Source organism: Rana temporaria, chromosome 1 (genome assembly GCF_905171775.1).
Source record: "Rana temporaria chromosome 1, aRanTem1.1, whole genome shotgun sequence".
NCBI classification, from domain to species: domain Eukaryota; kingdom Metazoa; phylum Chordata; class Amphibia; order Anura; family Ranidae; genus Rana; species Rana temporaria.
Window position 1 is genome coordinate 321817212 of NC_053489.1, and position 16990 is coordinate 321834201.

Below are 16990 nucleotides of genomic sequence, written 5' to 3' on the forward strand. Positions count from 1 at the left end.
CGGCCCGGCATTCGGGCAAAAGACGGGCATTGCATCACATCCCGTCTCTCCCCCACCCCCCCCCCCCCCGTTGTGTGCTGGGAACACTCGGCTCCCAGCACTCAGCGGGAGCCAATCGGCGGGCGTGGCGCGACTCGCGCATGCGCCGTAGGGAACCGGGCAGTGAAGCCGCAGCGCTTCACTTCCTGGTTCCCTCAGCGTGGATGGAGGGGGGAGCAGCAGGGTGACGAGCGATCGCTCGTGCTCTGCTGCGGACGACGCTGGACTCCAGGACAGGTAAGTGTCCTTATATTAAAAGTCAGCAGCTGCAGTATTTGTAGCTGCTGGCTTTTAATATTTTTTTGGGGAGGAACATCCGCTTTAAGATTATTAAAAGTCAGCAGCTGCAGTATGTGCAGCGGCTGGCTTTTAATATTTCCAGCGGTAAGCGGGCCACTTGCCAACCGGCTCACGCCGCAATTTGTCAGCAAAGTGACACGTTCCCACAAAACGACGTATGGGTACGCCACCAGCCACCCTCGATCTCAGGCACGAGAGCCAGGATGGGGATTTGTGCGACACACAAATCCCTGTTCGGTCAGGGGAGAGGAGACAGATTGTTTGTTCCTAGTAAGTAGGAACAGTGATATGTCTCCTCCCCCAGTCAGTCCCATCCCCCACAGTAAGAAATACTCATGGAGGGAACACATTTAACCCCTTTATCGCCCCCTAGTGTTAACCCCTTCCATAACAGTGATATTTATACAGTAATCGGTGCATTTTTATAGCACTGATCGCTGTATAAAGATCAATGGTCCCAAAAATTTGTCAAAAGTGCAGTACCGCTAAAAAACGCAGATCACTGCCATTACTAGTAAAAAAAAAACAAAGACATTAAAATGCCATAAATCTTTCCCATAGTTTGTAGATGCTATAACTTTTGCGTAAACCAATCTGTATACGCTTATTGCAAAATATGTAGAAGAATATATATATTGGCCTAAACTGAAGAAATTCGTTTTTTAGAAACATTTTTGGGGATATTTATTATAGCAAAAAGTATAAAATATTTTTTTTTCAAAATCAACGCTCTTTTTTTGTTTATAGCGCAAAAATTAAAACCGCAGGAGGTGATCAAATACCACCAAAAGAAAGCTCTGTGGGGAAAAAAGGATGTCAATTTTGTCAGTTAAAGCGACGCAATGCTGTATCGCAAAAAAATGGCCTACTCGTTAAGCAGGAAAATCTTTGAGTCTGTTAGGCCTCGTACACACGAGGGGACATGTCCGATGAAAACGGTCCGCGGACCGTTTTCATCGGACATGTCCGCTCGGAGATTTCGGTCTGATGGTTGTACACACCATCAAACCGAAATCCGTGCGGAAAGGATACGCGGTGACGTGGCCGCACCGTCGCCGCGACGATGACGCGGGGACGTGCGCGACCCTGGAAGGTCAATGCTTTCACGCATGCGTCGAATCACTTCGACGCATGCGAGGGCTTTCGGCCGAGCGGACATGTCCGGTGAGTCGTACAGACGACCGAACATGTCCGACGGACAGGCTTCCAGCGGACATGTTTCTTAGCATGCTAAGAAACATTTGTCCGCTGGAAACCTGTCCGATCCGCCGGAAAATTGTCCGGTCGGCCGTACACACGACCGAACATGTCTGCTGAAACTGGTCCGCGGACCAGTTTCAGCAGACATGTTCGGTCGTGTGTACGAGGCCTTAGTGGTTAAAATGTGTTCGCTAGAGCTTGGCTTTAATTTGTTACATAAGCCCATCTAAATCTGCTAGTGCATCTAACACTATACACTCCATAGATTCACAATGCTACTGTCCAAGGATGTTTCTGTTGCTTTTCCATCCAGTGTTGTCACCATAGGACAGGAAGTGCATTACTGGCTGTATCAACAGGTGAACACAAAGAAAACAACCCCCCCCCCCCAAAAAAAAAAATGCAGCCACTATGTTTAAGGACTGGTAAATTGCAATATAGTACATTTTCGTATTTGGGTTTAAAGCGGAGGCTCCGCCCAATTTTTTTTTTAAAAAAGCCAGCAGCTACAAATACTACAGCTGCTGACTTTTAAAAAATGGACACTTACCTGTCCAGAGTGCCCGTGATGTTGTCTGCCGTGGACGAGCAATCGCTCGTCCCTCGGCTGCACCCGCCGTCATCCTTGGTTAGGGAATCAGAAGTGAAGCGTTCCGGCTTCACAGCCCGGTTCCCTACTGCGCATGCGCGAGTAGCGCGCCACATCGTCACTGGTCCCCGCTCTCTCCTGGGAACAGTGTGTTTCCCAGAAGACAGCGGGGGCTGCGAGTAGAGGCGTGTCTTAGACAGGTATCTGCGCCCCCCTGAAAGGTGCCAAATGTGACACTGAAGGGGGGGAGGTTTCTGAAAAGCGGAAGCTCAATTTTTGGGTGGAGCTCAGCTTTCAAAACCGCTTTAAATATTTAAACAAAATTAAGATCAGCTCACTAAAAAAAAAAATCAAGATTTTACTTAGCCGTTCTGCATGAAAAGGGCAGAGCATTGAATATTCAGTCCATTTGATTTACTGTAGAGAATTCCTATAGACTTTGTTGCAAGTGGTCAGACTACTGTACAGTGCGGGCATTTGTAGTTCTCCTCTGTGTCAGTTTACAGCTTACTGACATTATATACAGTGCCTTGAAAAAGTATTTATACCCCTTGGCATTTTCCACATTTTGTCATGATACAACCAAAAACAAATGTATTTTATAGAGATTGTATGTGGTAGACAAACACAAAGTGGCACATAATTGTGAAGTGTAAGGAAAACGATAAACAGTTTTCAAATATTTTTTTTACAAATAAATATGTGAAAAGTGTGGCGTACATTCGTATTCAGCCCTTGAGTCAAAACTTTGTTGAAACCACCTTTCACTGTAATTACAGCTACAAGTCTTTTTGGGAATGTCTTTACCATCTTTGCACATCAGATTCAATAGAGAGCATCTGAACAGCAATTTTCAAGTCTTCCCACAGAGTCTCAATTGGATTTAGGTCTGGACTTTGACTGGGTCATTCTAACACATGAATATGCTTTGATCTCAACCATTCCATTGTAGCTCTGGTGAACCTTCACCCCAGTCTCAAGTCTTTTGCAGACCCTAAACAGTTTTCTTCTAAGTTTGCCCTGTCTTTTGCTTCATCCATCTTCTCATCAATTTAGGCCAGATTTCCTGTCCCGGCTGAAGAAAAGAATCCCCACAACATGATGCTGCCACCACCATGTTTCACGGTGGGGATGGTTTGTTCAGGGTAATGTGAAGGGCTTTTCGCCACACATAGCATTTTGCTTTTAGGGCATAAAGTTAGATTCTGGTCTCATCTGACCAGAGCACCTTCTTCCACGTGTTTGCTGTGTCCCCCACATGGCTTCTCCCAAACTGCAGGACTTCTTATGTCTTTCTTTCAACAATGGCTTTCTTCTTGCCACTATTCTATAAAGGCCATATTTGTGGAGTGCACGACTAATAGTTGTCCTATGGACAGATTTTCCCACCTGAGCTGTGGCTCTCTGCAGCTCTGCCAGAGTTACCATGGGCCTCTTAGCTGCTTCTCCGATTAATGCTCTCGTTGCCCGGCCTGTCAGTTTAGGTGGACGGCCATGTCGTGGTAGGTTTGCAGTAGTGCCATACTCTTTCCATTTTTTGGTTATGGATTGAACAGTTCTCCCTGAGATGTTTAACTTTTGGGATATTTTTTTTTATAACCTAACCCTGCTTTAACCCAGGTTCACAGTGGGCTGTGGGAATGAAGCCCACTCCCGCTTGTCAGTCCCGATTTCAGCCATGATTACAGAGACATCTATTACAGAGCCTTCAATTGCCACTGATTTGACATGCGATTTTAAATATCAAATCACACCAGTGTAAACCAGAGCTTAAACTTCCCCACAACTTTATCCCTGACCTGTCTGGTGTGTTCCTTGGCCGTCATGATGCCGTTTGTTCACCAAGGTTCTTTAAAAATGCATCCGAGGGCTTCATAGAATAGCTGTATATATATTGAGATTAAATTACACACATGAGGACTCTATTTACTAATTAGGTGAACTTCTGAAGGCAATTGGTTTCACTAGATTTTAATTAGGGGTATCAGAGTAAGGAGGCCGAATACAAATGCACGCCACACTTTTCAGATACTTTTTTTTTTTTTTTTTACTGAAAACCATTTATTATTTTCCTTTCACTTCACAATTATGTGTCACTTTGTGTTGGTCTAACACATAGAATCCCAAAATAATAAATTTACGTTTGTGGTTGTAACAAAATGTGGAACATTTCTAGGGTATGAATACTTTTTCAAGGCAGTGTACTTAAACCGAATGCCATGCAAGAGAAGGGGAACTGTAAATGCTGGCCTCCTGGAAATGCTAATTGAATCTGTGACACTAACCCAGAACAAGCAAGTTGCATTCAAATCAGACATCTTTATCCAAATACTTGTTCTGGGTTTGTGGCTTGAAGATCGAATGCATACATTTTTTTTGTGGATGATGCCACTCTTCAGGGGCGGGTGCACAAAAATCTATAAAACAAAACATGAATAGAGATCAGTGTCTCCTTTGTTGCACTTGTGTGACGTTGGGAGGAGCCTGTGGGGTACATCAAGCGTCCCCATTCTGTGCTAGCCAGTCCCTATGGCAGCACCACTTGGTGCACACTGCACGCTATTTGGAATACGCTCCCCCATATCACCAGCGGGTAATAACTTGGCTAGTCTTCTCTTGTTCATGCTCACAGAGGTTTACTCTTACCTTTCTTTCCATCTTTTTTTTTCTTCACCCATATCGGTTTCACGTCCTTTTCTCATCACTGATTTTGTGTCCTTCTGACACACCGTTTTATATTTCACTCCCATGTCCAGTAGCACTCTGGTGTCAGGCTCTAGTATTCTCTTTTACCACATAGTACAACTATTTAAGGTTTACCCAATATTCTCTTATACCACATACTACAACTATTTAAGGTTTACCCAATATTCTATTATACCACATAGTACATCTATTTAAAGTTTACCCAATATATTTTCAGATACGAAGTCCACCCACATCACTATTTGGACTTTTGCTTTTTCTTCCCTTGGGGATTATTTGTGCACCGGGGTTCTTCCTTGACGGGTCCCAACCACAGTTCTCATGACAGACATTTTGGGCAGCCCTCGACTCCTCGTCTCGCATTCTCCAGACTTGTTACCATGTAAATATTTATAGGGATGAGTAACTCTCTCCCTCCCTTTTTGTACATATTCTCCCCGGTGAGGTGTATAAAACAAAACATGAGTAGACCAGTGTAATCCAGTGTTATAGATTTTTGAGCACCCACCCCTGAAGAGTGGTATCATCCACCAAATGCGTTGGGCTAATTTAGACGCACCCATTCTCCTGCAGAAGTTTTTAATCATTACATCATGTTGAGTTTACCACTTAATTGTGAATTTTTAAGTGTTTTTATTACATCTAGGATTATTTCCCCACACCACATATTGGTTGGCTGGTTGCTATTAATGTTCTTCTATACATATGGTCTGTAACATGTGATTAACAAGTTCATTTTATTGCTGCATGTACCATGTCATTGTGTCACGTTCCTTATTGTTTCAATAGTAAAAAAAAAAAATTCAACATCTTTTAGCCATGTTAACATACCGTGTTCAAAGTCCCAAACCCCCTGTTCTTTATACAGATTTAGGGATGGAGACATATTACTCCACATGTCTCATGTAAAGTCCCAAAACCCCCCTTTCTAGTCCAAAGCACTAATGCATGACAGCTAAGCAACTAGCATTTGCAGAATGAGAAGTCCACAACAGTAGTCTCCATGATTCTTGCAGGAAATACTTTATTTCAATATATGCCATGTACATGAAAGCATTAGTTCTTTCCAGAGTAGGGACAAACCAGAGAAGGATTATTAACAGTTTGTCGGCTTAAAAATGTTCTGATAAATGAAAACCAAGAAATGTTGTGTTAAAGGGGAAGTTAACTAGATATTGTTTAGGGTGTAGAACAGCAAGTGGAAAGAGAACTCAAGGTACAAAAGTTCTACTCATTAAACACAATCTAAACAGTTAGAGACATGTAAATGTAACAGTTTAGTATTTTACTACATTTATAAAACGTGCTCAATTTTTTAAGGGCCCATTCACATCAGAATGCAGAGGACATGTTTTCATGCACCGAAGCATATTATTTTAACACATTAAAAACAAATGGCCTGTACTGCACTGCAACATGTGATAAAATAGGTCACCCTGCATTTTTTGCAACACACAGAAATGCATATCTTGCAATGTGGTACACTGCAAATGCCGCTGCAGATTGGATGGAGGTGTAATTGGGTGCCATTCAAAATTATTGCCACTGCACCACATTGCAATGCTCTAATGCATGCATTGCAGTAACCCCCACACATGTTTCTGCTATCCTCTACATCTTTTAAAAACAAGTAGTTGCAGTTATTTTGCTATACAGTATACAGGGCATAAAAGAGAAGAGAGGCGCTCTAAGTGTTGTACCTTCATTAAATGTAACCATATTGCTACACTTGGAGGCTTCGCTCTTCTATTTTATACTCAGTTGTGACATGACGTTACTCTTATATCTAGACATCGCTTGTATAGCAAAGCAAAATGTATTAAAACATTTTGCTTGTCTTGCAAAACGTTCTCAAACCAAGTTACTCTCAAACCAAGGTTTTTCTGTATTTTTTAACCATTTTCTTTCCATCCACTCACCTCAGCCTGGTCAGATCAACTTCTTTGTATGCCAGCTCAGTCTGTTTAACAGCAACCTGTGATGACAGGTTGTTTATTTTATTGTGCATAGCCTCCATCTGGTTACCAGCTTCTTTTAAATTCAATTCTAGAGCCTGTAATAGAGATGTAGTAAAGAAAACATCATTACAAGTGACGTATTGTTCAAATTAGTATCTTGTCTTTCTTATGTCACTAACATGCTTGTACGTCATTGTTGATTGCATTTCACACATGTTGAACTGTCAAAGTGTATAATGACACATTTGGGAACTCCAATAGGGACTCCAGATTTATTCAAATAAAGCCAGGTGACAAGTATGCAGGCAGCCGCCAAAGGCTCAGACACAAAATATTTTTTCACACAGTAACAATACACAAATGGAAGCTGACTGATCAGTACAACTCAACAATCAAAAACCAAATGCAAAAAAAAATATATGTGAAAATAGTCACACAATATGGTAATATTAAAAAAATATGAATAAATGAAACGCAAAAAAAAAAAATGTGTATATATAGGCTAAATCAAAAGATCCTAACCCACTAAATTGTCAACAAATTTGTTATAAACAAAAAAAATATGTTACAGAACCCCCTTCCCCTTTTTGTTATGCTTCATAAGACAATAATTAGTGATGCACTAAAATTTTGGCCGCTGAAAATGATTGGTCAAAGACGATCGGCCGGAAATAAGGTTTTTAGCATTGTGCCGAAAGAAAAAAAGGTGACGATAATGGCTGTCGAAAACGCCCGCAATTTTACCATACTTATGGTGTGTTTTTCATGCATCATGCGACTCAAAAAATGCACCAAAAACACAGCACAGGTGCATTTTTATGTGTTCTTGCTGGTGTATTCTGCAGGTGTATTTAAATTTTTTTTTTTTTTTTTTTTTATAAACTGCAATTACTTAAAAAAAAAAAAAAAATTTTTATATATATATATATATATATATATATATATATATTATTATTAAGCTTATTGCTTTTACAATGGGGCTGATAAGCCCCATGGCGAGCGGTTATTTCCTCAATGTAGAATTGACCAGGTGTTTGTAACTTCTACTACATATTCGGCCAGGAGTAAAAAGGTACACAAACTAAAACATGCCAGCATTGTAATCATTACGATTGTGGTAGTAAAAGGGTAAAAAAACTAAAGAATATTGTCTTATGAGAAATATAATTATGTAGGTTAATGCATATCACTGAAAGCAGAAAGCCCACCCAGACTTTTTGCTTGAACCTCTGTCATGTTTATAGTCTATAAAGATGTTGGGGAAATTCTCTAATGCCGCGTACACACGATCGGAATTTCCGACAAGAAAAGCTCGATGTGAGCTTTTGGTTGGAAATTATGACCGTGTGTAGGCCCCATCGGACTTTTTCTGTCGGAATTTCCGACAGCAAAAATTTGAGAGCTGGTTCTCAAATTTTCCGACGGGAAAAGTTCTTGTTGGAAATTCTGATTGTATGCAATTCCGACGCGCAAAAAAACATGCATGCTCGGAATAAATTTGACGCATGCCAAGAATCATTGAACTTAATTTTTCTCGGCTCGTTGTAGTGTTGTACGTCACCGCTTTCTTGATGGTCGGAATTTTGTGTGACCGTGTATATGCAACACAAGTTTGAGACAAAATTCTGTCGGAAAAAAATCCACAGTTTCCGTGTCGGAATTTCCTATCGTGTGTACGTGGCATTAGACACCTTTTACAAGGTAGGAGCTACCAGTAAAAGAAGTGTAGGTGAATATGTATATGGAGACAGACAGCAAGAAACACCTGATAGATGCTCTTGCTCTTTCCACGCTATGTGTCAGTTTTTCTGGTGGAACGGATTAGAAGTTCCATGAAGCTCTACTAACAGGCGAATGTAAATGGATTTATGTCAATTTACACAGACCTATCTCCAAGTCCAAACAGGTCCAGACCTAAATGTGATGGATCAGACGTAGCCTGAATTTTTTTTTTTAATTAAAACTTCTACCTGGTACAGTAGAGGATGTCAAGTCATCTGTGTCCACTCTTGCCACAAAGAGTTAATCCAGCTCTGAGCAATCCTAGATCCCAGCTCTGAGCAAGATAAAAAAAAGACACAGATAAGTTTGAGTCGCCACATCCCCCACTGCTGTGACTGACATCTGGAGGGGGAGAGAGTGAGATCCTGAAATTTGACTGGATGTTACTCAAAACTCAGGAATAGGAGAGAAGGAGAGAGTGTAGAGGTGGGCGGGGAGTCTTGTGACATCACGACTCTGATCACCGGGCTCCAGCAAAGAGACCCACCCACGGATTCCAGAGTTTTGGGGGGCTCCTACTGCTGAAGGTGGGGACATTTGCTAGGTAGGGATACACAGAGGTTTGCATGCATACTAGTAGAATGATTATGATTTACTGGCCATTTTTCTGAGACTATAAATGACAAAAAACACAAAAACATTTCTTTCTTTCATGGTTAGTGTTTGACTGAAGCCATGTATTATCAATCAACTGTGTTTACTCTTTTTAAATCATAATCACAACAGAAACTACCCAAATGACCCTGATCAAAAGTTTACATGCCCTGGTGAATTTGGCCTGATAACATGCACACAAGTTGACACAAAGGGGTTTGAATGGCTATTGAAAAGTAACAATCCTCACCTGTGATCTGTTTGCTTGTAATTATTGTATATATATATATATATATATATATATATATATATATATATATATATATATATATATATATATATATATATATATATATATATATATATATATATATATATATATATATATATATATATTCAATGAGTTTCTGGACTCCTGACATACCCTTTCATCTTTCATCTAGTGCTGCACTGAAGTTTCTGGATTCAGAGTCATGGAGAAAGCAAAAGAATTGTCAAAGGATCTGAGGGAAAAGGTAGTTAAACTGTATAACAAAGGAAAGGGATATAAAAAGATATCCAAGGAATTGAGAATGCCAATCCGCAGTGTTCAAACTCTAATCAAGAAGTGGAAAATGTTGGGTTCTATTGAAACCAAACCACGGTCAGGTAGCCCAACTATAATCAACCACAAATACCACAAAAGACTTCAAGCTGGCATTGATGTTATAGGTGGCAATACAAGGTGTTAAGAACTGGGGTATGTACATTTTTGATCAGGGTTATTTGAGTAGTTGCTGTTGTCATTATGATTTAAAAATTGTAAACACGGTTGATTGATAATAAATGGCTTCAGCCAAACACTAACCATGAGTGAAAAAAGTTGTTGTGTTATAATTTATATTCTGGGTCTGTACCAAAGCCAAAAATGCCAGGGTATTCAAACTTTTGATCAAGGCCATTTGGGTGATTTCTGTTATCATTATGATGTTAAAAAAAGCCAAAAAACTATGTGATGATAAATGGCTTTGTGTGATCACTATACTTGAATAAAAGACAGGGTTTTGGCATGATTAGTCATATTTTCAATATAAATGCCAACATTTCACAATTTCTGTATGGTAAGAATGGTTTCTATAGACACACTCTTAAACCTTGTGGACAGCCTTCCCAGAAAAGTTGAAGCTCATTTTGCTCAAAGGGTGGGCCAACTCAATATTGAACCCTACGGACTAAGACTGGGATGCCATTAAAGTTCATGTGTGTGTAAGGCAGGTGTCCCAATACTTTTGGTAATATAGTGTATATGTGTGTGTGTGTATTATATATACATATATACACACATACATATATACACATATATACACACACACACACACACACACACACATATATACATATACACATACATACGCACACAGTATATATAAAAATGTTTCTTATAATAAAATTCACTTTGGACTTCCCTTTAGCAAGTAGTGGTTTTTATCTGCAAGTCTGTGGTAAAGCAAACACAGTTCTGCAAAGTAGGACAATGTATGTAAACATATTCTAGAGGTGTGCCACAAGCCACAAACTACAGTATATGGCATTGACTATTTTTTCTGCTATAACTTGAACAGAGCATTCAAGACAGCAGCAAAGGCAGTGAAAATACTTTGCAATTCCATTCCGTTCCAAACATATGTATTCTTTAAGTTTTCTGTGAGAATGAAGTCTGTTATACTGTTTAATGATTAGACTTAAGGATAGCTATTTGATGTCAGTTTCCTGCTTTGCAGCATCAATTTTTAAAGAGTTGTGGGTTTTAAGTGTAGGAATTTAAATGAATGTCGGTCCCAACTGGCATGTTTGAATACATAAGTTGTTATCACAGCAAATAACGCAAAGCATAAGTGCACGCCACATTGTAGCTTGAAAAATCATGTGAGGGAATCCAGCTGCTCTGCAGCATACCTTAATTTTGGCATCAATGCCAGACTTTTCTCCTCTCCACTGTGCCTCTTGCTTCTTTGCTTTCTCCAGGTCACTAAGCAGGTCAGCACATTTCTTGCTTAAATCTTCATTCTCCTGCTCCAAATTTTTTAAAATGGCTGCCCTCTGCTCCTCGTTTTTCTCCAAACTCTGCTTAGTGTTCTGTTTGACAAAAATCAGAATTGCACATTACAGCCCCAGAAATAATTACACATTCAGTCGACAATCAATCAACAATATCTAATTAAGTGACCTCAGTCGTCAAACTGCGAGTAACAGCCGTTGTGATTTTACCATTTCTTAAGCTATGCAGGTGGAAGGGACTTTTTTTCCCGAACTGAATGACAGTTCTGATGAATGCATACATGCGAGGAATCCTTTAATTGATCAAGTTGCCTTTGATGATGTCCCCAGCTATTTTTGAGACCCGTACAGACACATCATTCCAGACCTTGGGTTTATCAATTAATAATACTAGTCCCATCAGTATGTAATTAAAAAGAAGTCACATATTCACACTACTTTCACTTGCTCTATATCCATCATTAAGTATTTATTTGGAAGTTATAAGCCTCAGATTCTCAACTTTAAAGAAGTGCTCAGAGTTGGTTGTATGAGAAAGAACTGCAAAGCTAAGAGAAGCCTGAGGCAATTCTTTTGCAGTGCATGTCCCTTTCTGTGGCACACTGAGTGACACAGCTTGAAGCTCAGCACTTCACAGTAAGACTACTGGAAAAATATGTACAAGACATGCTACCTTAAGCTCATGACTTTTATCTTTTAATTTTAGTTGGAGGTCATCCAACTCCTTTTTCAGTAAGGTATTTTCTTCGTCTACAGCGATCTTTCTCTGTACGAGGTTGTTTATCTCCTGCTGCTGTCCCAATACTCTCTAGAAACAGAAAAAAAATATAAGGCTATGTCAATGCAGTACTTTATATAACAGATGCCATGTACTTTGTAAACCCGCAATGTGTGATTTAAATGAAAGGCAAAGCAAATATTTTCAAATAATTTTATTTATTTATTTTAAATCAGAAAAGGTTTAATAAACCAAGAAAAGCATTAACAATCTGGTCGCAATACAAAAGACATACATCAATTCAAAGTATGTCAACATTGAATCATAAAAAAAATTGCCAACAGTCTATTCAGGTAATAAATTCCAAGACCAAAGAAAACATAAGGCCTAAAGACATATAATACATTTAAATTCTCTAAATGGTTCAATACACCAGTTCATGCAGTAACATTGCTGGAGAGGAATAGTAAAAGCCGATTTTTTCCCAATTCTGCAGAACTTAAAACCGGCAGTATCAAGCCAGGGGGCCCAAAACTTTTTCAAATTTACCAGGTCAATCCCTATGTTGATATACATACCTTTTTGAAAATTAGAGCATTACCCATATGAGTCATCCATTTTTTTAACTGAGGGGGGATTTCCAGTACAATAGCAAAAAAGAACATTTTATACAAGCGTTGGCACAGCTGGTATTAAAAACATGCTTCAAAGATATTCCACCTAAATGTAACATAAAACCCTGTCTATTTAACCTAAATACCTGTGACCCTCAACTGTATGGGGGAGTGTGTGCCTGGTATCTTAAGAGCCCCAAACTTAAGATCTCACAATGCTGTACCCAAATAAACCCCCTGTAGTATTCTTACAGTGTAGGCTAATGAGGTTTACTGAAATAAGAAGGGGTTATGACTACCTCAATATGTCTAGTGCTCCCATTTTAATATTTAAGTTGCATAATTAACTAATAAATGTATATACCAGTACAACAGTGCAAAGCTAGCAATAGCACAATGTAAATTTGATGCATACTAAGATGGCAACACGTTTAATTTATATTGCATAAATCCAATGTTACCCGCATATCATCAATTCTTTGATAAAAAGCACAGTAAGGGGAATATATCAAAACTGGAGCAGCCATAATCTGGAGGCAACCAATTAGCTTCCATCTTTTATTTTTAAAGCTTTCACACTGTGTCCCTTTGCAGGCGCTATAAACGTTAAAAATAGCGCCTGCAAATCGACCTGAAACAGCCGCTGCGGTCTCTCCAGTGTGAAAGCCCAGAGAGCTTTTACACTGGAGCAGTGCGCTAGCAGGACGGTAAAAAAAAGTCCTGCTAGCAGCATCTTTAGAACCGTGAAGGAGCGGTGTGTATACTGCCTCCTCCGCCGCTCCTGCCCATTGAAATCAATGGGCAAAGCGGCTATACCGCCGGCAAAGTGCCTCTCCAGAGGCATTTTGCAGTGATTTTAACCCTTTCTCGTCCGCTAGCGGGGGGGATAAAAGCGCCCCCCGCTAGCGGCCGAATAGCACCGCAAAACTGATGGCAACGTGGCTTTACTCCCGACGCCGCCCCCACCCCAGTGTAAAAGTGGCCTTAAAGCGGCCATGTGATGGTCCAACGGTTTGGTAGAGAGCACGACCAATCTGACAGTTACATTCCCAGGACATGCCAAGAATGTAACTGTTTTTGGAAACTGTTAAAGCGGAGACCTAAATTGGAGGTCCTCCCACCCCTGCAAAAATTAAAAGCAAGCAGCTACACACACTGCAGCTGTTGACTATTCATAAAAGTGATGTCGGAATCGCAGCTGATGTTTCCATCAGCTGTCAGGTGTTGCCGCCACCATTGACGGTAGTAAGGCATTACGGCTTCACACCGGGTACCTACTATACAAGTGCGAAGCCCAGCGGCCGAGGAAGGAGGAGGATGAGGCTGAGCTGCTGGCCCGGTCTCCCGAAAGTGGGGACAGAATATCTGTCAAAGACAGATATGCACTCCCTCCCCAAAAAGGTGCTAAATGTGCCACCGGATGGGGGGGGGGGGGGGGGGGGGAATGAGTGGAAGTTCCACTTTTGGGTGGAACTCCACTTTAAGTCCTCCTTGATCACTTTAGGCTGACCCTTTTTCAGGTATTAATATGTAAAATTGTAAACATAATAACTTATACTGTTTAAACAGTATACTGTTTTTACTGTTTCACCATGCTCTGCACATGCTCAGTGGCTCTGGGTTTGCAGAGGCTGATCTGCTGACAGCCTTAAAACAGAATTAAAGTGGTTGTAAACCCTTACAGACCACTTTAACCTATAGGTAAGCCTAGATTAGGGCTTACCTGTAGGTCCAAAAATATCTCTTTAACCCACACGGTTAAGGAGATATTTTCAAAAAAAGGGGCACCGATGTCTATGGCGCATGCGCACCGTAGACAATGGCGCAGGCGCACTGAGCATGCCGTTAGTGAAGGCGATCGTGCCATCACTAGCAGCTCCCGCGTGCATGCGCGAGAGTGACGTCATCGGTGCTCCGGCCAGTCACAGTGCCGGAGCAGCGATACCCGGAACTCACTCTGGGAGAGATGACGGCGGTGAAGGAGGTGATCGAGGACCGCTTCGGGGGCTTCGATCTCAGGTAAGTAATTCATAATGAGCTAGTATGCTATGCATACTAGCTCATTATGCCTTTCTCTTGCATGGTTTTTTTAAGAGGGTTTACTTCCTCTTTAAGCCCTCCTATCCTACAGTCAAGAAAGCTGCTTCTGTTTGATCTTCAACTGTCATGGTGCTGCACATGGGAATAGTTAGGATACCAGCTATTTGATGGTTTGACTGATAGGTTGAAGACACAAGCAAATGTGACAGTTGGCAATCTCGGCATTACAGAAGGTCTGCCTAGACATCACAATCTGTACAAGGCTCGTCAACGTATTTCCCAAATGTGAACTAGCACCATTTAAACAATTGCTAACTGGTGTACTTGTGTGTGAATGAGCCCATAGTATTTTTTTAACGGATGTACCCATTGAGTTTTTTCTCCCTCGATACCCAGGTAAACAAAGAAGGTACATACAGGTTACCACTCATATGCAACAATAAGGACAGGTCAGAGCTAAAGGCATCTATTTTTTCCTCAATATCAGATGCCATTTTCACAATACAAAAGAAGCCATTGCTGTTTTTGATAATGTCATCTGGATATTTTTTTTTCCGAAAACATTCTGAATCCTACAAAAATGCTTACAGTGATTCATGCTGCTTCTAACGGCAATTAAAAGCAGGTATAATTAGTCTATGCACACTACATCCAGTAAAGCAAATTATTTATTGATGGCCACGCATAAATAGATCCATTTCAGAGACCTCCCTTATGACAAATCCTGTTAAGAATGATCCAGTATATGTATTTATAACTACTCATTAATAATTGACTTGGATAGTCATTGTGTGATGTAGTTTATTAACCTGTATAAGTAGAGCATAAATGAAAACAGTACACAAATCACAAAAAACAAAAAGGTGCCTCTATAATTCAATCCAAAAACTATTTTTTTAATGAAATACTGTTTAAATATACTGTAATAGTTACGTGACAAAAATTGTCCACTACTCGAACCAAATCAGCACCATGGGTTACCTTGAATCTTCATTTCACCCAGTAACATATCATTTTAATTGGTTCTTCAATAAAGTGCTAAATAAATAAAAACCTATTCTAGTTTTGTTATAGTTGTAAAACCCCAGGCTTCTCATCAGTAAGTAACTGTATCAGTTTGTGTTACCCACACATCAACCTTCCACTCCACAATGTATAACAAATAAGGTTCAGCATTAATTCATCACACACAAGTCATTGTCAAGATCAATGTCATCCTTATTACTATGCCAAAAAAATGATTTCTGACAAGTAGCAATTACATACAATGAGAATACTGACATTTTATCATCAGAAAGCCTTACATTTGTTGCCAGCCATTTCTTTTGTTTTTTTTTATATAAAGTGGCATAGGAAAGTGCGTATCTTAAGAAGAGCCCTCTACCTATTCTTACCACCAATACCAGTGATGGGACATTGATTACTTCATCTGACACAGTGCATTTTCTACTCCCACTGGCCACACTCTGGCTCCCCTAAAGTCTGAAAGACAGTTAATTTTCCTTTTGTTTAGAAAGACTGGTGACCTCTGATCTAAGATATTGGGTGAGCATACTACATTCATCGTGTGGACTCACATGTGAGAATTTTGAGCACAAATTGCAGATGTTTTCTTCAAAATAATTTCTGGTATAAATACTGTTTTGGAAACAGTGAGCACTATGTGTTTTTTTTTTTTTCATGCCTAAAGTGGTTGTATACCCCTTTTTACATTTTTACCTACAGGTAAGCCTATAATAAAAAGGTAAAATTAATATCTCCTAAACCTACATGGTTTAGGAGATATTCACCCTGCATGCAGCCACTGATGTCAGTGGCGCATGCACAGTGAAGGTCTGGCAAAGGTCCGGCGTAGCGTGCCAGAACGGAGGACTCGTGTGCATGCACGGTAGTGACGTCATCGTGGCTCCCGCCACTCACAGCGCCAGAGCTATGAACCCGGAAGAAATGCAGAGGGAAAAATGTCAACTCCCTCAGCGGTGAACGGGATGCGATGCCGACGCTTCGTTCTAAGGCAAGTCTTTCTAATGAGCATAATGAGCTGCACAAAAAAATGAATCACAATTTTTTTGCTTAGAATAAAGAGCATGATTCTCAGTGTAACATCATCTTTCACATTATACGAAAAAACAGGCTAACTTTGCGTTTTTTTTTTTTTTTTTTTTATAAATCACTAAAAATCTAAGCCCAACAGGGAAAAATGAACAGTGAAAAAACAAGAATAGAGTCCACACAGCGAAGCTGGTATGGTGACAATGTCTGTCATAGATGGATAAGGACTCTCACAGTGAAGATGTCATAGAGGCTGGATGAACCATTACAAGAAACAAGCGTTTACAGGAACCGTTGGACCCGACTGTCAGTGACAACAGATCAATCACACACAAGTATTTCAAATCGGCAGATGGACAGA

At 40.3% G+C, this 16990-nt stretch overlaps 1 protein-coding gene across 3 annotated transcripts in view; it reads right to left on the reverse strand.

Moving 5' to 3' along the window:
* Positions 1-16990, reverse strand: part of CNTLN (centlein) — a 424230-nt gene that overhangs the window by 317583 nt on the left and 89657 nt on the right. For all 3 annotated transcript variants that reach the window (XM_040360158.1, XM_040360150.1, XM_040360168.1), the window contains exons 6-8: positions 11879-12013; positions 11104-11283; positions 6754-6887 (exon numbers count right to left, since the gene is read on the reverse strand). In XM_040360158.1, coding sequence (XP_040216092.1) covers positions 6754-6887; positions 11104-11283; positions 11879-12013 — 449 coding nt within the window. The remainder of the gene's footprint in view (positions 1-6753; positions 6888-11103; positions 11284-11878; positions 12014-16990) is intronic.